The sequence below is a fragment of the Eucalyptus grandis genome, chromosome 2 (assembly GCF_016545825.1).
Source record: "Eucalyptus grandis isolate ANBG69807.140 chromosome 2, ASM1654582v1, whole genome shotgun sequence".
In the NCBI taxonomy this organism is placed as follows: Eukaryota; Viridiplantae; Streptophyta; class Magnoliopsida; order Myrtales; family Myrtaceae; genus Eucalyptus; species Eucalyptus grandis.
The window spans coordinates 40,963,681-40,985,506 of record NC_052613.1 but is presented as its reverse complement, the minus strand read 5'-3'; the positions used below and the strand labels follow the sequence as shown (position 1 = coordinate 40,985,506).

General features: G+C 37.4%; 1 protein-coding gene and 1 long non-coding RNA gene across 2 annotated transcripts; one reads left to right on the top strand and one right to left on the bottom strand.

The window, feature by feature from the left end:
- The first annotated feature begins 427 nt into the window (after window positions 1–427).
- On the top strand, window positions 428–5,016 carry LOC104435366 (LIM domain kinase 1-like). Its single transcript, XM_039307093.1, has 7 exons — window positions 428–436; window positions 703–1,118; window positions 1,572–1,602; window positions 2,192–2,260; window positions 3,396–3,496; window positions 3,651–3,729; window positions 4,452–5,016. Exons 1-7 carry the CDS (start codon window positions 428–430, stop codon window positions 4,452–4,454), a joined length of 708 nt encoding a protein of 235 aa, XP_039163027.1. The 3' UTR covers window positions 4,455–5,016.
- A 300-nt stretch (window positions 5,017–5,316) lies between these two features.
- Window positions 5,317–19,914, bottom strand: LOC108957718. Its single transcript, XR_005548074.1, has 4 exons — window positions 19,477–19,914; window positions 19,021–19,051; window positions 5,786–5,853; window positions 5,317–5,699 (listed from the first exon to the last, which is right to left on the bottom strand). It is a non-coding gene; the product is annotated as an uncharacterized LOC108957718 (long non-coding RNA).
- Between the last annotated feature and the right edge of the window lie 1,912 nt (window positions 19,915–21,826).

Genomic DNA, 21,826 nt, shown 5'->3' with positions numbered 1-21,826 from the left:
GATGGCCCCTGGGTGAGGGTTGCCACGCCCAAGCGACGCCATCCCTCGCCTGTGGCTAGCATGGATGGCCCTCACCGGCAAAGGCGACCCTCACCCAGCCCTTTGTGGGCATCGCCAATGGCTGGCAGCCATCGACAAAGAGGAAGAAGAAGAACCATAAAAAAAAAGGAAAAAAAGGAAAATGCCAAATGACGAAAATACCCTCGATCGGTTGAAAAATTTAGTTAGTTGGCAACCAGCAAGATCGGGTCCTTATTTTGAAACAACCAAAGCTACTTCAAGTCTTTATTTGAAACAAAGTCCACTTCGAGCTCATATTTGAGAAAATAATGATACTTTAGGTCTTTTTTTGAAATTTATCCATGAGTTTTTTTTTTAAAATTAAGTTAAATATGAAAGTGTTTTATATTTATAAGTTAAGTCAGATATGAGTGAGGTCGAGTATGAGTCACTTGATTTATATTACATGAAAATGAGTCAAAATAAAAAACATGTCAATTTACATTGGATTATGTTTCATTAGATTCAATTTAGGCATTTGTCAGATCTATCCAGCGGTCTTTTCTTGAGGCGTTGGAATCATTATTATTAGGTACGTGAGACACTCCGGTGTGGCAAACAAGAAGGCGGTGGGAGTACGACACGTGTCTCATGGGACCCACAATTTCAGGCGCCCATTTTGAAAATTTTCCTGTACTATAGCTTCTAGTTTCTGGAGAGAGGGTTTTCTGTCGCGCGGGTTCTTCTTTGCGCCTCTCTCTCTACCCTCGCTCTCTCTCCCCGACGAACTCCCTCTCTCTCTCTCTCTGCCCTCGCTTTTTCCGACCGGCGAACCACCGCGAGCAACCGACGAACCAGGAGGATACCGGCGAGACGACCGCGAGCAACCGACCGGCGTGCGACCTCCCTCTCTCTCTCTGCCCTCCCTCTTCCCGACCGGCGAACAACCGCGCCGCCCTTCTGCCTCCGCTTCTGGGCCCGACTCGTCCGTCCCTTACTCTTTGTCTCTCCTCGCATCTCTGTCTGCCCTCCCTCTCTTCTACAGCGAACCACCGCGTGACCGGCGAACCACCGCGCCACCCCCCCTCCGGCTCCAGATCCGGCACCGGCTTGTCCAGGTAATTTCTCGCTTTCTCTTTTCTCTCTTTCTCTGTCTGACGGGGTGACGGAAGGGATTTTATAGGAGTCCAGCGATGCCTGAAAAGTCATTAGTAGTATGCTTTTCGCCTGTAATTTTTCTTTAATCTTGGGTCTGGCTATTCATTATGCCGTAGGACATACTCCGAAAAGGCTCTAAAATGAGTGCTATTGTTGCAAATCATGGATAGTCCTTGAAAAGCCAGATCTGTCATTCTTCCATATTGATGTTTATATGTATATTCCCCAATAACTTTGCTGAGATGCACTGCAAATGCATCCAGTCTCAATTGATTATCGTCATGAGTGTAGATTTTTCTTGCTTCTGAGATCATTTGGTCGTATTTGTTTCCGTGTGTTTACGATGCTTATGGTAATACTGTACTCTCTTAGTGTTCATTCTGATATTTAGTCTGCCGTTCCTCCTCTCTCAGGTTCTTGTGGAACTGTCTATCACGCTCTGTGGTACGGATCAGTGTGTTCTTCTACTCCCCTTAAATTTAGTTTAAGAGAGTGATGCATGCTGTCATGATGTAAAATGCGTGTACCTCACTTCATGTTATACGTATTACTTATCTCACTCCTCTAATAGCGTTTGGCTATCTCTTATGCTATTCAGTTACGGACTTCAAGTTCTCTTTATAATATGTAATGCATGGTGGTGGAGTGAATTTTACTCGTGTTGCCGACATGAAACACATGAGAAATGTGTCATCTGTCTGGACAGTAGGTATTATTCTGTGTTTTGCTATAAGTGGCACGATAAATGTGGCACAAATACCTGTTGTGGAGAAGTGGAAAGAAAGGAGATTAGTGTTGTAAATGGCTTTGTGATATCGTGTTGTTCCCATATATAACTAAATGATGTGGGTAACTTTAGTTGGTGCGTTCTGCTATGTTTTACTTATTTTGCTAAATGAAAGAGGAGATTTAGTGCAATGCATTTGGCTTCTCACTTTATCTCACTGTTTGGTATAGACCTATGCGATCTCCTGATGATGATTTTTTTCTTTTTTTTGGATTTTAACTTTCTCTGCATTTAATCCAATTGCAGGATGTGGTGGTGAAGGTATTCTCGATGCAAGAATATTCAGAAGAATTGATAAATTCCTTTAGACAAGAGGTTTTTTTTCTTTTTTGTTTTACTATGTCTCACGAATTCTCTTTGTTTCTAATATTATTCAGCCAGCACATGCTGAGGGTTGCTTAGATTTTTTAATTTGAATAAGGCATCTCTTGTAGGACATGATATGCAGGCTATGTCTTGCTCTAAGCCTGTTGGCCTGTCCTTGACTTGTTAATTGAAATCATGAAAACATTGTTATGATAGTGTTTAGTGATTGCTGGATGCGACCTGGCTGGTTTAATTTTGATAAGGGCTTCCTTGACAGGTTGTAATTGCAGTTGATAATCTAGAGTCAGACTGAGGCAGTGAGGGATAATGGGTTGGCCTTTTAGTTGATAATGAACCCAAAAAGTGATCTATATTATCCCAGGATGTGACGAGTCAACATCGAGGTGCCAAATGACTCCATCTATGGTGTCACTTGCCCCTACATCTTCTGATCGTTCTTTTTTTTCTTTTTCCTTTTCCTGATAAGAACTACATAGTCAGATGGTTTAGGAAGAACATTCTGAAAACCAGTGTGATAAAGAGATGAAGTAAGATTGACCAATATGTTCGAACCGCATGCATTTATCTCTATCTCTCTGCACTTGTATGATTAGCCCATATTTTATTATTTTATAAAATTCTGAAGCCTTTTAATGAATAGAATTTTTGGTGCTTATTCTGTAGCAACTGGGATTTTTTCCCCAAAGCACGGATATAGTTTATTGGTGTCAGCTCTATTAGTGATGGCCTTGGCAATTTTAATTCAAGTGTTGTTCCACTAATACAGCAACGCAACATTTCCAGTACATGTGGTGATAGCAGGTTTTGATCTTTTTTTTTTTTTTGCCAAAGGATTATGGATATTTTTCCTTATATTTTCCATGCCTTGATCCATTGCATTATGATTAATTGTGTTGTGTTGGATAGATGCAATAGCATGTGGGTCTATGAAAGGATTATACCTTCTCGTTTTACTCAAAATGAGGAACTTTCTCATAGGACTTTGCAATTGTTATATGTCCATGCTCTCCCCCTCAGCATGTGTAGTACCATGCATTTTCTGAGAACCTCTTTTGATGTTGCCACAATTTTTCTCACTTCTCATAAAGTACCATTAATATGACAGTTCTTTTTGTCCTTGCAGGCGTCTCTTATGAAAAGACTTCGGCACCCCAATGTTTTGCTTTTCATGGGAGCAGTAACTTCACCTCAGCGCCTCTGCATAGTCACAGAGTTTCTTCCACGGTACTTTCTCAATGCTTTTGAAAAGCAGGCTTTTTGATTATATGGTGCATCATGTTAAAGTTTGTTCTAATGTCTGGTCTGTTGGTTTTCAGTGATTGTAATTTCTGTCGATATCCCGTCTCTATGGAACTAACAGTTACGTGTGTTGATGCAGTGGAAGTTTGTTTCGCTTACTGCAGAGGAACACAGCCAAGTTGGATTGGAGACGTTGTGTTCATATGGCTTTGGATGTGGTAAGTATCTGCTTCTTATTCGTGTAACTTAATCCATCTAAGTGCAGTATTTTACATTTTGGTCACCTGAATGTTTTTTTTTTCATCTGTTTCCCAGTGAGCATTTGTTTTGCTCCTTTTTATACTGCCCTCATTTTGTCCTTGTTGATATATTTTACATGTACATTCAGCGCGTAACCAAATTCATCCTCTTGTAGGTGCAATGTTTTACATTTTGGTCACCTGAATGTTTTTTTTTTTCATCTGTTTCCCTGTCAGCGTTTGTTTTGCTCCTTTTTATTTTGCCCTCTTTTTGTTCTTGTTGATATTTTTTAAATGTACAGTTTACTTCCATGCTGATAAAAATTTGAGACGGGTGTCTTGAACCTTAGCATTCCTAACTTCCTGAGACTGCTTGGCCCGTGAACTTTTGGCCTCCAGAGTTTGTCAGTTATTTGAATTCTACCATCTCTTGTATGTTATCTTGCTGCTTTTAACATGTAATTATTGAATTGGGTACTTTTCAGGCTAGGGGCATGAATTATCTGCATCATTACAATTTACCTATCATTCATCGTGATTTGAAGTCCTCGAATCTCTTAGGCAGTTTCATGACCTTTTTTTCTTTTGGCATAAGTTGATGTCATTCAGGAGCTTTTTTTTTTTCCCTTTTTGTGAGGACAAAAATTGTCAATTTGTTACAATTTGATACTGATGTGGGAATTGCATTTTCTCCTAACCAGTGATCCAAAGTGCCGACCGACGTTCCAGGAAATACTGGAAAGATTCAAAGATTTGCAGAGACAGAACGCACTTCAATTTCAGGCTTCCCGCTCTGCTGGTGGCGACAGCACTCCAAGGGAAACGTGAACCATCCGGTGCATCAAGAGGATTTGTCTATACATTACATTGGTGAACAGTCCAAGCAAACCTGGCTATTCACCAGGAAGTTGATGTTGCCAACCAATCTCGACTCGCTTTGCTGCTTCTGGACCATGAAATTTGGCGACCAGATTTTGGGACCATTTTGAGAGGATAGAATGTTTGTCCTTCGTTTGAGCAATTCAATTGCAGGTGGATCTAGGACGATTGTATGTCGCTTTTGTGCATTTACTGGAAAAGTCACAAAGGATCTTGTAGATATGTTGCAAAGTGTTGTGGAGATCGGAGGCTGAGCACATTAGGCATTGCAATCCATTTGTTTGTGATACATTTATAGGGGAACATTAGATTCTCATCATAAAGCTGTACAAATCAAATGAACTTTGACGGCTCTTAGTGGTGAAACAGAGAGATTTGCAATGGTAACAGGGGTTGCGCACTACTAAAGGTCAAGGCAGATTCTGCTTCTAAATCGCCGTTAGCCCAAGTTCGCCCCATGGAAGTCCATCAATGAAGATATCCATGCCTTTTATACAGTTGTTAGTTAGCCGATTGTGCCAGGGGCTACTTCAACAAAATTTTACATGCAATCAAAAGTCTTCGGTTTTCCAGAAAGTTTGATGCTTTAGTTTCTCGAATTAAATTCAGTCTAATGAACTTGGACTTAGGGTCGCCATCCAACTAGGCATCAACGCAACAACTCTTCCAAGCTTTGTATCGGAAATCGACCTCACATTATTGAGCATAGGCTTGTGGATTTATGATTTTTTGTTCGTTGAAATTGTACATGATTTTCGTACTGTCCAAAATTCCCGGCATGAACTTCATGGAAGGGCAAAAATGCAGGGCTGAACATTAGCAGCCAAAATCGGCGAGAGTACAATCTCCCAGAAAGCAAGTCATGTATCCCCAAAAGAAGCACGACTCATACAGCTTTTTGATCCTACTTGGACAATGTTATGACTTATGGGCAAGTCGGTATGTCCTCAGAAAAATCACAAATCCCATTTTTTCGTGCCACCAATTCTTTATCGAAGCAAGGAACGAATTGCAGCAACAACATCACCTCTATGCTCACGTAAGGTCCTTTCAGCCACCTTCCGGTCCAGCTGTTTTCAGAATTTACCATACAATATTAGAAAGCTCAGGCCAGTGAGAATAAATGCATTCAAGCACATGGCATAAGCTGACTGACCTCAAGTTCATTAGCGATTATATCAACTTCAGCTGCATTGATCTTTCACAGCAGCCAATTCTTTCTCCCTAGGGAACAATGGGCCACAAGCGAATTGTAAGTCAAATGAGATGACAAATAACCAAAAAGAAATTTATGCATTGACTACCTATGAAACAGCACCAGAGATGCACAAGTTAACACAAGCCAGAAACTAGATGAAACGGTTCCCTGAAAAAGGGATGATAATGCATGGATGCATTTTCGCTATGGACAACCTTTGAGCCTAATAGTTGTAACGAGTACCAACCTCAACACACAGAAGATCTTACATCCTCCACAGCTCAAATGTGGTAATGTGGTGTCAACCAAACTATATGATTGTGGTGCCATGGGAATTTCCATTTGTCACAGGGCATGTTCTACTTGAAATGAAGGTGCGTAATGAAACCATAAGCTGAAATTTTTTTATAAAGAAACATGAAGCATCTGTGCACACAGTACTCCAATTACACACTCCACTGCGTAGCAGACACTCAAAGCCACTTTCATCTCTATTTCTCTTTCAGGTAACTTCTCTCCTGCAAAGCCTATATGTGCCAGAATTGCTTGCATACACACTGTTTATTCCAAAAAATGCTTGCTAGTTTCTTGATTGTGTTTGCTCACTGAAAAACTAAAAGCAAACGACCCCTTTGATATCAGTTGCATAACTAAATACTCGGACAGGAGAGACCACATAGCCACGTAAGTGAAAGGCCAAATTTAAAGAAGATTAAAGCCGAAAGACCAACTCCACAAAATCCTTCCTCATGGGGAGAGATTAAACTCTTCAAGAAGCCAGCAAGTTGGTTGTTATTATTAACACTCCTTCCAACCTAATTCAGTTTTGCTATCAAGCCAAGTATTCTCTGAATGTTGCCAACTTTGCAGAGGGAAAGAACTTGCTTCTGTTTCGACAACTTCACCTCTATTTTACCTTCAAGTACTCTCTCTAATAAAATGGCAGTCAAGCTTGACATGGTTTCCTTGAATATGAAAGCAGGCAATTTCCATGAGACATAAAGCCAATCAAAGGAGTGTATGAAGTAACCAACAACTTGGGTCTAAATCTCTCAGACTTTTTTTGGTAAGGAAAATCTCTCAGACTTTGTGAGTCACTATCATTACTATTTTATACTCTGCCTCATAAGTTGATAAGGATACAAATGATTGTCTCCCACTAGGCTACTATACCAAAAAAATTGCCCAGAACCCAAATTAAATACTTAACAATTGGTTGATAGACAAGTGCAAAAATCCTACATTGTTAGCATCACAACATCTGTCAAACTTTTGGATTTCACTACTTTTTGGTTAAAAAAAAAAATTACCACACTCTAAAGTTCCCTGCAGGTTTAAGATTAGTTCCACAACTAGCTAATGAGGTTTCATAAAATTCTACATGAACGTACTTGCAACTTTAACTTGCAAGTTTATCGAAATTTTTTTAGCTTTATATCATGTGAAAAAATTATTTTATAATGGGCCTTTAACCTCCTCTTGAGAATGGCCTTTCATGAATGCAAAGACCTCAATTTTCTCAAAATCTTATGTGACTATACGGCCTCATATTATCCAACTATTGCAGTATGAAACTAGCATGAATAGGGTACTTTGCACTTAGCTTTTGATCAAGTAAACACTAGCAAGAGCTTGCAAAATCAACACAAGTAACAATACATGTGAGTCCCACATGAGTGAAGTTCACTGAGAGAATGTATCAATTGTTTTTTCTGCTGTGAGTGACTTTTGGTGACTGAAGAAGTGAAGTGCAGTGAAGTGCTTGATCTCAATGTTAGCCAAGCTTTCACTCTTGCATCTTTAATCGCTGTGGACACTTCTGTTCATGTTCATAACGTGAATGCAATATCAAACCCTACAGACTCCAAATTGGCACACTCCCAAGTTTTCTGTAGATCTTGCATGGAGAGAAGCTTCTGGGAGCTTTCGAATCATCATGTGATTAACCCGTCTACACCCACACGACGACCCAAGTGTACTGAGCTCTTTTATCTTCCTTAGAATAAGCGTCTACGACTTGCAATAACTGAAGTGGGTGAATGATCACGCGATGCTCCGATTGAATAGCGTAAATTTCCCATCACGCTCTTACCTTTCCTTTTCGTTTTCACGTTTTAATTTTCTGAGACTTTTCAATTCCAATTAAAAAGCTCTCTCTTTTCTCACGTGGAGAGGAGAGCTCTGCGCAGTGTGGGTCCCTTTGATGCGATGCGGATATGAGCTGTTGCATCAAAGCTATCAAGATCAAATCCTCCTTATCCTTTTTCTGCATACACAAACTTCCATCTTTCTTCAATCCTTCTTTAGCATTTATAATACAGATGAAAACTCACGTGATGTCACAACTCCGCTACCAAATTCTCATACCAACTATTCACAGAAACTCGAAGGCACCACTGCGTCGGCCAAACACACATGCCGTACACATCCTATTCACCTGCATGGATCCTCATTCACATGCCACACAACCAATTCCGCGGACTGGGAAACGACCGTCGTTGTAGTAACTATGTCTTAAAATCTTCCATACTGTACTTTTAACCTATCCTCCGGTACCTACTTGCAAGCGTTCTCGTGATACTCTACTGGACTGGTATAATTTTAAGCAGCTCGTAATTAATCCGTCTTTTCGGAATCGAAAATCTTTATGCCCTAAAGAATATGGAGAAGCTACTGTAATCTAAGTAGGGGCCAAATAAGATAAAATATTTTAAACTTCCGATAGCTTTTAGGAATCCCTTGTCAATTGCCAAGTTGTTAGGATTGATTAATCCAAATTGGCCTGAGAGCCATACGCAGGAGCTGACAAAGCGCTGCAAAGTCTCGTGTCTTTTTGTTCTAAGGGATGCTTGAAAGCCTGCGAGTTCTCCTTGTTGCCAAATTTCATATCTGAGCGTGCACCTTTGGAGCACTGCCCTATAAGGGAAATTTCAACACGTGAATTGCGTCCGCAGCGAATGATAGCCGTTGGAATAGATCTTTGTATGGGCCACACGTGAGACCCCCCTCTCATCTGAATTTCCTCTCCGTTCGTTTTGAATGATGTTCGTACCACATGGGCTTGGTCTTGGTTTGGAGACTGCTCTCGTTTTGATCATTTGGTGCAGGGCTTGGCCACACGATGCTTGCAGATTCTGTCTGAGATTTTCTTTTAAGCAAAAGATGATATTCAATTGATGCAAAACAGCACCTCTGCTCGTTTAAAATTTAAGGGAAGGCCTCCCAGTTACAAAGCTTTCTTGGGCGATCTAGATGCTCGCATCGATTCTGTGTTGATCATGTTAGAGCTGAAAACAGAGAGATGAGTAAATTAAAGCCGAAGATTAACTTGCTTCTTGAGTTCAGTCCTCCCCGCGATTAAACTCAACTTGCTGGCCATTTGGAACAAGGCTACTTCGTTACAAACACGACCGGTCGAACAAATTATTTCCAGAAAAGTGAATGCACTGTCCTCGACCCGACATCATTTGTCAGACAATGTCCTTTCACAGCTCGGAGTAGTTAATACTTGGACCGAACTTGTTTAGCCCTAAAAGTCATCAGGGATCGAGGGTTAATCCTCCGGTTGATAGGCCATTTATCTTCCAAGGCTTAAGTCTCGATTTGAGCCTCGCCATTCTATGCAATCCATTTAAGCAAACGAGAAGCGGTGGAACTGTCTAATTTTTCTTTATGACCTTCTAATGCGGCAAATTTTACGTAACAAACGGACCTCTTGAAAGGAAGACAAGAGGATTTAGGCTCAGGAGACCCGAGCCCCTGTCTCAGTTAATGATGAAGCTTTTGCCTCAACCCATATTTTATTTCTTCTACAACTGGTTTCTCAAAGGAAAATAAAAGAGAAGGAATAAGAGAGACCCGAGCTGGTTTCTTCTACAACTGGTTTCTCAAATTTTACGTAACAAACGGACCTCTTGAAAGGAAGACAAGAGGATTTAGGCTCAGGAGACCCGAGCCCCTGTCTCAGTTAATGATGAAGCTTTTGCCTCAACCCATATTTTATTTCTTCTACAACTGGTTTCTCAAAGGAAAATAAAAGAGAAGGAATAAGAGAGAGAGAGAGAGAGAGAGAGAGGAGGGTCAGCAAAAGAAAAACAGGAAAGAGAGGGAACCTCGAGAGAAAAAGGCGAGATTTCGTCCACGAAAGCCACCGACAACCATGGACATGTAAAAGTTATAATTTCATACCGTGTTGAATTTTGAGTTGTTGGATTGACCTTAGAGGTGTGAAATTATGTTGTAAAGAAACTCCAGGATATTTTGAATCCGTGAGATTTCATCATTAAGGGTTACGATTTTGTTGAGCTGAAATTTTCAAGTTTGTTGCACATTAATGGAACCATGTTTGAACCACTGTGTCTAACGCTAAATTTCACCCATCTCAGTGGCTATCTTTGGGTTTGAGGCAAAATTCGACTTTTAAATATGTCGGGTTAGCTTTTCAATGAATTTGGACCCACTTGTAACGTATGTTGGTAGAGTTTAAATAAACCATTTAAAATTCGGTAGTTGAGCTATCATAGCATGGTAGACAACAATAATTGTTTTACTTTTAGGCAAGCTTTTATTGGCATGCCAGAGTCCTTATGTTACTGATTTAGTTAAGTCTTAGTTAAAGTAGTTATCTACTTCATTTTGATATTTGTTTCCTACATGATTAATAGATTCACATTTTCAGGTGAGTGATACTTATCTTTTTTTTATGAATTAAAAATTAATGCTTTGAAAATTTTAAGAAATATAAGTTATGAAAAAGGCATCACATGACATAATGTATGATAAATAGGAAAAGCATTGTTGAGAGAATATTTGCTCCATAATAATGGATTGGACATTCACAATTTTTTTGGTGAATTAAAATGGCAAAGAACCCTACTTGATGGAATGAATAGTAAGAGGTCAAATGTATTTGTGTGTGAACTTGATCTATGAAATGAATTTTGAATTGGTATGTTGAAGTCATTTTGTCACCGATTTAGTTGAGTCATAGTTAAAGTAGTCATCTAATTGACTATAATATCCATTTCCCAATTAATTAGTAGGATTTCAACTTTTTTTTTCCTCCTCAAGGTAGCTTTTGTTATTTAGTTTCACATTTTTAGGTGAGTGGTACTTTTTTTTATGAATTAGAAACTCATTTTTGGAAAATTATAAGATATATATATATATATATATATATATATATATATATATATATAATATTATAAGTTGTGAAAAAGGCATCACATGACATATGGTATAGTAAAACGAAAAAGTGTTGTTAAGAAACTATATACCCCACAAAGATGGATTGGACATTTACGACATTTTGGTGATTTAAAATGGCAAAGAACTGTGCTTGATGGAATGAATAGCAGGAGGTCAAATATATTGGTGTGTAAACTTGATTTGCAAAATGAATATTGAGTTGGTTCATGATTGCAAGATGGTTATTATCATTGTCGTCATAGCAAGAATGACCATAAAAACATTAAGGGATTGTGAGTATGCATTTTATGTCAAACTAGCGATTCTAATCACGCATTGAAGACCAAACTTCAATCGTTGATTAGAATCATATGTGGAAAAATATGATAAAAAATAAAATAGACTTCCAACCATTGTTCAAATTTGTGCTCATTAGAAATTCATGGTGATTCGATGATATTACATGCACACTCTACTAACCCAATCCCCTCACGTATTGATGATGTATTTCCATATGAGAGAATTTGCATTAAACCTTGTGATTGCCCTTATGTCTCCCATTAAGGTTGCTCGTCACGAAGAGGTATGAAGCGTTAAAAAACAGCATGTGGAAAAATCATTACTTAAAAGAGAAAATGTGGGTCAAACCCAACAAATAAGTTTTTATTACAAAAAGTATATCCTTATATGTGCGATCACATTATAGATAATATTTTCCCACTTGATCCCAACATTTTCATCATACGGATTATCCAATCAAATCCACAAAAACTTTATGCTTAAAGAAAAAAAAAACAAAACGCATGAATCATAACTACATTTCCTCTAAAAGCGAGTAATATCTTCCATGTATCACAATGCATCTTATTCCTTTAATGTCAGTCTATATGTGACAACACATCTTAATGAATAAACCCTATATTTATTCCAAAACCAAAGATATATGTTATTCTCATAAACAACAGAATGTGTATATCAAAATTGAGAAGTAACATTATAAAAGAATAAGAGTTTCATAAAATAAAAATTGTCCATATGACGACAAATCACATGATGGAACCTATTCCCATAATAGTTACATGATCATTATACTGTATTGGTTGCACGCCTTTAGTTAAATGATCAACTATCATCAATTTAATACTAACGTGTTTTATGACCACTTTATTCTCTTTAACACATTCAAACTTACGACTAAATACTTGATGTCGATATACTTATTTCGATGGCCACTTTTGACATTTTCAGTCATAAAAACCGTGATTGAATTGCACGATATATTCTTAATAACCTAGAAATAGAATCAACAATTCTAAATCCAGAAATGGAACTCTTCAACCATATACCATGCGAAATAGCTTCAAAACAAGAAACAAACTTAGCAATCAAAGTCTGCTACGCACTTCTTCATGACACGACTCCGCGAGCTAATATAAAAATGTATCCAGATGTTGATTTTTGAAAATTGCATTGCAAAGTCCACATCCAAATAACCAACTACTTCTAGGTTGTTAGTCTATTTATACATAAGTATGTAGCCTTTGACACCTTAAAGGCATCTCATCACTTTTTTTGTAGCTTTCTAGTAGTGCATACTTGGATTATTCTGATATCTTCACAACATTTGCATAGCAAAAACAATATCAGGTCAAGTACAAATATTAGCATATATCAAGCTTTCAACAGCAAAAGCATATGAAATGTTATTTATTTATTCATTTTGCATATCGTTCTTCGAGCGCTATTCAAATTGAACCTGTCACCCTTCACAATAAGCGTCATACTTTGTAAACAATCTTTTTTCTGAAATCTCTCTAAAATATTATTGATATAAGTTTTTTGAGATGATCCTAAAATTCCTCAAGGTCTATCTCTATGAATATTAATTCTAATGATATAAGATACCTCACCCATATCATTCATGTCAAAACTCTTAAAGAGAAATTGTTTCACTTCATATAACAACCTCTTATTAGGTTGCAAGTAGAATATCATCCACATATAGCACAAAAAAACAAATTTTGCTCATACTAACGTTCTGATATATATATATATATATATATATATATTGATTCATGACATTTTCTACAAAACCAAATGAAGAGATGGCGTTATGGAATTTTAAGTATTATTGGCAAGATGCTTGTTTTAAGCAATATATAGATTTCTTAAACTTGCACAACAAATGCTCACTTTTACTAAAGGAGAATCGTTCAAGTTGTTTCATATAAAACTCCTCCTCTAGTTTTCCATTGAGAAACGCCGTTTTCACATCCATTTGATGTGATTTTATATCAAAATGGGCAACCAATATCAAAACAATATGAAAAGAATCTTTCTTAGATACAGGAAAAAATCTCTCCATGTAATCAGTTCATTCTTTTTGAGTGAATCCTTTAGCAACAAGTCTAGCATTATATCTTACCCAATTAATCTCTCTTAGTTTTGAATACCATTTACAACCAATGGCCTTCGTACCATTAGGCAACTCAACCAAATCCCATATTTTGTTAGATGCCATAAAATCCATCTCTCCTTTCATGGCATTGTACCACAAATTAGAATCATCACTATCCATAGCATATGAAAACATTTTATGATAATTCTCAGTTCCAATATTATAGTCAAATTCTTGTAAATACATAATATAATCACTATGAATTATTAATTTCCTCATTCTAATAGATCTTTTTAATGTTGCATTAACATTTTCTTGAGGAGCATGTTATTCAACTAGTTGTTCAATAAATTCTAGTAATTACTGAAAACTGGATTTACTATATCAATATCAGTAGGTTGTGGAACTTCAATAATTAGTTATTCATCAGCCGGTTAAACTGAATGGACATTATGAACGACAACCAATATTATATTTGAGGTGGAAGGTTAAGTGTTTGAATGATCTTTCTTAGGAACAAGGTTCTTCGATTAATCGTTTCTACTAATCAAGTCATTTTCAAGAAACTTAGCATTTCTTGATTTCACAATCCTAGTAGTGTGAGATGGACAATAAAACTTGTATTGGACCTTTCGACTAATCTAATGAAATACCTACTTATAATTCTTTAGTAAAATTTCTTTTCTTATAAATTGTAGACTCTCATTTCAAATGGGCATCCCCAAATGCTTACATATTACAAACTCGGTTTCCAACTTTTAAACAACTCATAATATGTTTTTGGGACAGTCTTGGTTAGAACTTGATTTAATATGCACATTGCCGTCTTAAGTGCTTTAGTCCACAAGGACTTAAGAAATTTGAAGTTGCTCAATATACTCCGCATAATGTCCAATAATATTCGATTTCTTCTTTCCACTATACCGTTTTGGTCCGGAGAACCAAGCATAATATATTGGGCAACTATCACATACTCTTAAAGAAACTTTATAAATGGATCGGGTACTTGTCCATTTTCAATGTATTTACCATAAAATTCTCTACATCTATCTAATCTCACGATCTTAATTTATTTACCGCATTATTTCTTTACTTCCGCATCTAATGCTTCATGCTTATTATGAAGTAAGTAGAGATACATGTAACGTGAGTAGTCATTTAGGAAAGAAATGAAGTATTTATAACCATGCGAGTCCATATTTAAATTATAAATATCCGTTTGTGTGATTTCTAATATTTCTATATTTCTCTTGGCACCTCTTTTCGTCTTGTTAGTCTGTTTTCCCTTTATGTAGTCTACACAAGTATTACAATAAGTAAAAACTAAAGTACTAAGTACTCCATCATTTACCAATAACTTAATTTTATCTATGGAGATATTTCATAATCTTCAGTGCCACAATATAGAGGAATCTTCATTCACAACTCATTGTTTTATACTAGCGTCATCATGAATATGTATCGCATTATAATAAGCATTGTCTTTTAAATTAATTCAAAAGAGACTATTAGATAAAGTATCACTCCCAATAATTTCATATTTAAATGATAAACTGAAGTTTGAATTTGAAAAGTTAAAAGAGTGACCAAAAAGTACAAGTCTTGAAACTGAAATTAAATTTCTAGAAAAACTAGGAATATAAAAGGTTATTTCTAAATTCAAAACAAAACCACTATTAAAAACTAATTTACATGTCTTAATAGCTTCCGCATGTGAATGTATCTTTTTTCCTAAATGATGCGTTGTTCACTTCTCACTGGCTTCATTTAGTTTTGAAAACCCTACAATGAATTCGGAATATGGATTGTAGATCTAGAATCGATTCACCAAATGTTGTGACTCACATCAACCATATTAGATTCATAACAAACACAAGAAATTAGATTACCTTTTTTTTTTTAAGCCATGCCTTAAATTTGATGTAATCCTTCATTATGTGCCCCTTCTTTTTATAGAAGAAACATTTGGATTCTTTCTTAATTTCATCTTAGGGAGAGATTTTACATTTTCCCTTATGCTTGCCATGACCCTTATTCTTTCTTTATATTGCCAAATGAGCACTTTCTTCCGATTCTATAATCGATCATTCTTCCTATTGAACACACATGATCATGAGTTCATTAATTGACCATTTATTTTTATGTGTGTTGTAAGAAATCTTGAAAGATGCATACTATTGTTGGAGAGTGTTCAAAATATACTATACAAGAAAATATTCAAATATCTTAACCTCAAGGTTCTTAAACTAAGCTGCAGTCTCCCTCATATTTATGATGTGCTCACACATACCTCTAACACTAATAAGCTTCAACGATGAAAATTTCATAATTAAGGTCATGGCATGCGTCTTCTTTGAAGTCTCAAATTGCGCGTTAATAGCCTCTAATAAAACCTTAGCATTACTATACAGAGCAATCGAACCATGAATACTAAGAGATATTTTAGTTCTTATGAACATCGCACTAAAAGGGTTGGACCACTCTCATCATTCATAAAGGGCTATCTTAGTTACAATGCTCGTATCAATAGAAACATGTGGTTTGTCTTTCCTTACAATATAGTCAATTTCCATGCACCCCAATTGAAGAAGAATTAACTCATTCAGAACTTTATAATTTTCACCAATTAGTATGAGAACATCAAGTTTTAATTTAAATAGATTCATAAACACTCCATGAAAAAATTATCATATTATATTCATTTTCTTAATCTCTATGGGTAAATTAAGAAAAATACTATGATATTTCATCATGATTAATCATATTAATATAATGAAAATTTCTATGGGGTAAAATTCATCATATTAATAAGATTAGTTACAATCAATATCCATTACTAGATGTGATCCGGAGGCTCTTAATATATAATTTAACTAATCAAAGATGCTATGGTTACTCTTTAATTAATTAAAATATATGGATCATTAGGCATTTAATTTCATGTAACAAATATTCACAAAACACATAAAGGGAAAAATAGTAAATAGGTCAGCCAAGGGCAGAATTGCAAAATTGCGGAAGGGGCAAAACGATCATTTTAAAAACGGAGAAGGGTAAAAGAGTAAATTTAGCTACCAAGGGCAAAACAGTAAGTAAATTCGGAAAAGTGCAGAATTGTAAAAACAAACAAGAAAGAAGGGGCAACATTGTAAATCTGAGGAGGGGAAAAAGCTGCCTTCATGCCTGTGCGTCGCGTAGGTAAGTGGCACACACGCGCCTGCAAATGCCGCTCGAGCACCGCTCACGCGCCAGCAACCGCAGGACATACGCACGTAATCCACGCGCTTGTTCTTCATCGCGCAGTTTCGCGTTTCCTTCGTCTCCGCCGCGGTTTTGGAGACCACGCCAACGGGACCAGACAGGTCCAAGTTTCAATGAAAACGGCCAAGAAATTTGGCTCAAAACGACAAGTTTCTTCTCTCTTGGCCCCCAAAATGCCCCATTCACTATTCATTTACAAAACTCATGAAAAATACACTCAAAACTCTACATAAACAAGACAAAGATACCTACATGCTCTAAAACCAATGATTCTAATCACGCATTGAAAAACAAAATTCAATCATTGATTAGAACCATATGTGCACAAATGAGATAAAAAAATCAAATAGACCTCTAGCCATTGTTTAAATGTGTGTTCGTTGGAAATTCATGGAGATTTGATGATATTACGAGCACACTCCATTAATTCAATCCCCTCACGTACTAATGGTCTATTTTCGAATGAGAGGGTTAGCATTAGATCTTGTGATTGCCCTTACGAAATGAATAATCGTTCCTTTTATAAGCCGCCTCCCATAACGAAGATGTATGAAGTGTGAAAAAACCGCATATGGAATAATTATTATTTAAAAAAGAAAACGTGGGTCAAATCCAACGGATAAATTTTTATTACAAAAACTATATCCTGAACGTGGGATCACATTAATAAATAATTCTCAAGACATTGTATTGGGCGAATCCACCGACCGATGCAAGTAGACCCTTACGCCGAGTGAGAATCTCGGTAGGGCTTATCACGAATGTTAAGCGTGGCCTTAGTCAATGGACTGGACCGCATGTGTTTACTTTGATATAGTTGATGGAATGAATAGATCTGACATGTACGAAGCTTTGTTGAAGTCATGCAACTAATTTTTTAATATTGTACGAATACTTTACAAATGTATTTATGGTATCTTTTTATAATAGTGAGTACTCGATCTATCTGGCACCTTTGAAGAGATTTGTGCTAATCCACTCATTGGTGACTTGCACACACGTTTGATCGCAGTCCTTTTTCAGTCTCTACAACTACCAGCAACTAGGACGAGAAGGCGTCAGTGAGGGATTTCTGAGAGTCGGATTTTGGTATAAGTGAAGATATTGGTATGTATGTTTGAAATAGCATTTGCTGGGTTTAATTTGTTAGTAAATAGAGATGTATATATTCTTTTCTATGGGCTTTAGAATTTTAATTCTGTAATGACATTGCGTATTTTCATTTGCATCATGGGATTTAGTGCTGCTTTCCTCTAAACCAATTTTAGTTTCTGTGATTGCCATCAAATCAGGTATTCGGTCGCACCTTCCTTTCATCCAATAGTATGAATTCGTGGCCTACAAACATGTTGTAATAAAGATATACACACGTAAGAATGCATGAAATGGCTGCATCCGTTTCCCAAAATGGAGTTCACAAACTTTAGACTTCTATTTGCTTGCTACAACAAATTTAAATAAAGCCAGAATGTTTAGTTAGTCTTCGCTTCCCATTTTGACGTGACCAATCTTTAACCGGTGACAGTTCTTGATGCTTATTCAACCCAAAATTCCAACTATTATTATTTTTTATTTTTTTTATAACTTCACATTAGTTTGTCACCAGATAATATTTAAGTAAGCTCATGAAGGATGGCCATTTCTGATCTCAGGGGATATCTGTTTTGCATTCTTCAATGACTATCTGTAACTCTTCCTTATTTCCTTTTTCTATTTCCTTCTTTGCAATTATGTTTTGTTTTCTAGGCGGGACATCTTTGGGACCAAGTTAAATGCAGAGAAAGTTAAAATCCAAAAAAAAGAAAAAAAATCATCATGAGGAGATCGCATAGGTTTATACCAAACAGTGAGATAAAGTAAGAAGCCAAATGCATTGCACTAAATCTCCTCTTTCATTTAGCAAAATAAGTAAAACATAGCAGAACGCACCAACTAAAGTTACCCCCATCATTTAGTTATATATGGGAACAACACGATATCACAAAGCCATTTACAACACTAATCTCCTTTCTTTCCACTTCTCCACAACAGGTATTTGTGCCACATTTATCGTGCCACTTATAGCAAAACACAGAATAATACCTACTGTCCAGACAGATGACACATTTCTCCTGTGTTTCATGTCGGCAACACGAGTAAAATTCACTCCACCACCATGCATTACATATTATAAAGAGAACTTGAAGTCCGTAAGTGAATAGCATAAGAGATAGCCAAACGCTATTAGAGGAGTGAGATAAGTAGTGCGTATACCATGAAGTGAGGTACATGCATTTTACATCATGACAGCATGCATCACTCTGTTAAACTAAATTTAAGGGGAGTAGAAGAACACACTGATCCGTACCACAGAGCGTGATAGACAGTTCCACAAGAACCTGAGAGAGGAGGAACGGCAGACTAAATATCAGAATGAACACTAAGAGAGTACAGTATTACCATAAGCATCGTAAACACACGGAAACAAATACGACCAAATGATCTCAGAAGCAAGAAAAATCTACACTGCATGACGATAATCAATTGAGACTGGATGCATTTGCAGTGCATCTCAGCAAAGTTATTGGGGAATATACATATAAACATCAATATGGAAGAATGACAGATCTGGCTTTTCAAGGACTATCCATGATTTGCAACAATAGCACTCATTTTAGAGCCTTTTCGGAGTATGTCCTACTGGCATAATGAATAGCCAGACCCAAGATTAAAGAAAAATTACAGGCGAAAAGCATACTACTAATGACTTTTCAGGCATCGCTGGACTCCTATAAAAGAGAGAAAAGAGAAAGCGAGAAATTACCTGGACAAGCCGGTGCCGGATCTGGAGCCGGAGGGGGGTGGCGCGGTGGTTCGCCGGTCACGCGGTGGTTCGCTGTCGAAGAGAGGGAGGGCAGACAGAGATGCGAGGAGAGATAAAGAGTACGGGACGGACGAGTCGGGGCCAGAAGCGGAGCCAGAAGGGCGGCGCGGTTGTTCGCCGGTCGGGAAGAGGGAGGGCAGAGAGAGAGAGAGGGAGGTCGCACACCGGTCGGTTGCTCGCGGTCGTCTCGCCGGTATCCTCCTGGTTCGTCGGTTGCTCGTGGTGGCTCGCCGGTCGGAAAAAGCGAGGGCAGAGAGAGAGGGAGTTCGTCGGGGAGAGAAAGCGAGGGTAGAGAGAGGCGCAAAGAAGAACCCGCGCGACAGACAACCCCCTCTCCAGAAGCTACAGTACAGGAAAATTTTCAAAATGGGCGCCTGAAATTGTGGGTCTCACGAGACACGTGCTCCCACCGCCTTCTTGTTTGCCACGCTCGAGCGTCTCACGTACCTAATATTTTCTCAACAGGAGAAACAGACCCGACAGTCCAAAAGTTGGGGGACAAAACGATGTGATTGCGAGTAAGTCGGAAGGATAAGATTCTAAACGCACATGATCTTGGCCGACAGCGCCGATATGACGGGCTTTGCCGTTACGTCGTTTTCTCCCACGTTTCACTACGGACAGGAGTCCCGTGACCATAAGAGAGATGTAGACAAGTATAGACCAACACGAGGACTGAGATTAGTGGTTTTTTTTTATGTATCCATCTAAGACAGTTTAAGTTTAAGAGGATCCTGGAACATTTTCCTACATTTTTAGAATACTCGAGATAGAAACAAATTGACAATGGGTCTCTTATATCCTTAGCAAGTTGGCTCTAAAATAAGTTTTTATGGACTTGATTTTGGATAGTAGAGTGAATTTTATTTTGCAAGTCACGTCTATAACCCCATTTTGCATGAAATGTTATTGTGTGGTTTATATATCTCATGTTGAAACCCAGTTCAACGATTGACCCCGTGGGCCCATAACGAGATCTACCTTGATTAATGATTGAGATGATATTGGATCACACATTTTGTAGAGTATATAATAATTTCTCATTTTAGACCTGGTTGTTTTTCTTGGCCCTTCACCAAAATCTTATTCCCTTGGACTGTATTAGTCAAACATGCGTATCATTCCCAGCTCCTAAACATCACACATGAAGATGTGATCGAGCTTGGACAGTAGTTGAAGCTCGCCCCGTTCTTCGTGGAGCTTCATTTCCAGTGGTTGTTGGCGACCAGCCGAAGGAAGAAGCGAGTGAAAGAAAAAAAAATAAAAAAAGAAAGAAAGAGAAAAGGAAAAAAAGAAAGAAAAGACAATATAAAAAGAAAAATAGGAATACAAATCGAAAAAATATTAAAATATTATTAAAAATTATCCACATTAGTGTCGAAAAGAACTCATAGAATGCATTGTGTTCATTTTAGTGCTGAGCAGCCAATTTTGATCAGACGAACTGAATTGATATAAATATAAAAGATTTAGTACTTAATTGATTAAACATATATTTATAATAGAATTAGTACATTTATAATAAATTTATGATTTTTTTTTGATATTTTTTCCTATCTTTGGAATGTGAATAAAATTTCCCAACTTTTTGTCTAGATGCTTCAATCATTACACTACATCCTCAAAAAAAATGATGTATTACTTAAAACACTTACCTAACCTACCGAGCCAGCTTACTTTCCAGCAATTGGAGTTCAAATTCTCCTCGTTCTCTATGTTGAATTGTATGTTTAGACTTTTCAACTAATGATGCCCCCTTAGTTGGTTAGTAATGAAAATTATTATCTTTTGGCCAATAATAAAAAAAAAAAACCCACCTCATGAGGGAGGGAGGGAGTGTCGCGAGGCATATATAACGATACCTCCACCAAGCGAAAATTCTCACTTTTTTGCAGGTCACGTAAGCATTGGCGCAACATCATTCACTGATTTGCTCCATTTTTCTTGTGAGGGTATATGTGCAAGCACGTACTTCCACTCACATTATATATCATTGAATTCCGTGTCGAATCATTTTGATCTCGCGCTCGGATCATACGATCGATTCATCATGACAAAAAGGTAAATTGGCTCTTGGATTGATGCTTCATAATATGTTTGTAGACTCACCACTCGCATTGAACTACGTCCACAGAGTTTTCTTGATGGAGAACAATAACTATCCACAAACTTATCCGAGTTTCCAGTACTTTCCTCCTCCATCGGCATGGATCGATCCGAATTCCGTATCATCTGATGACAATAACACCCCAACATGGGTTATTGTTTGTTTAGTCATTGTTGCCGTCAT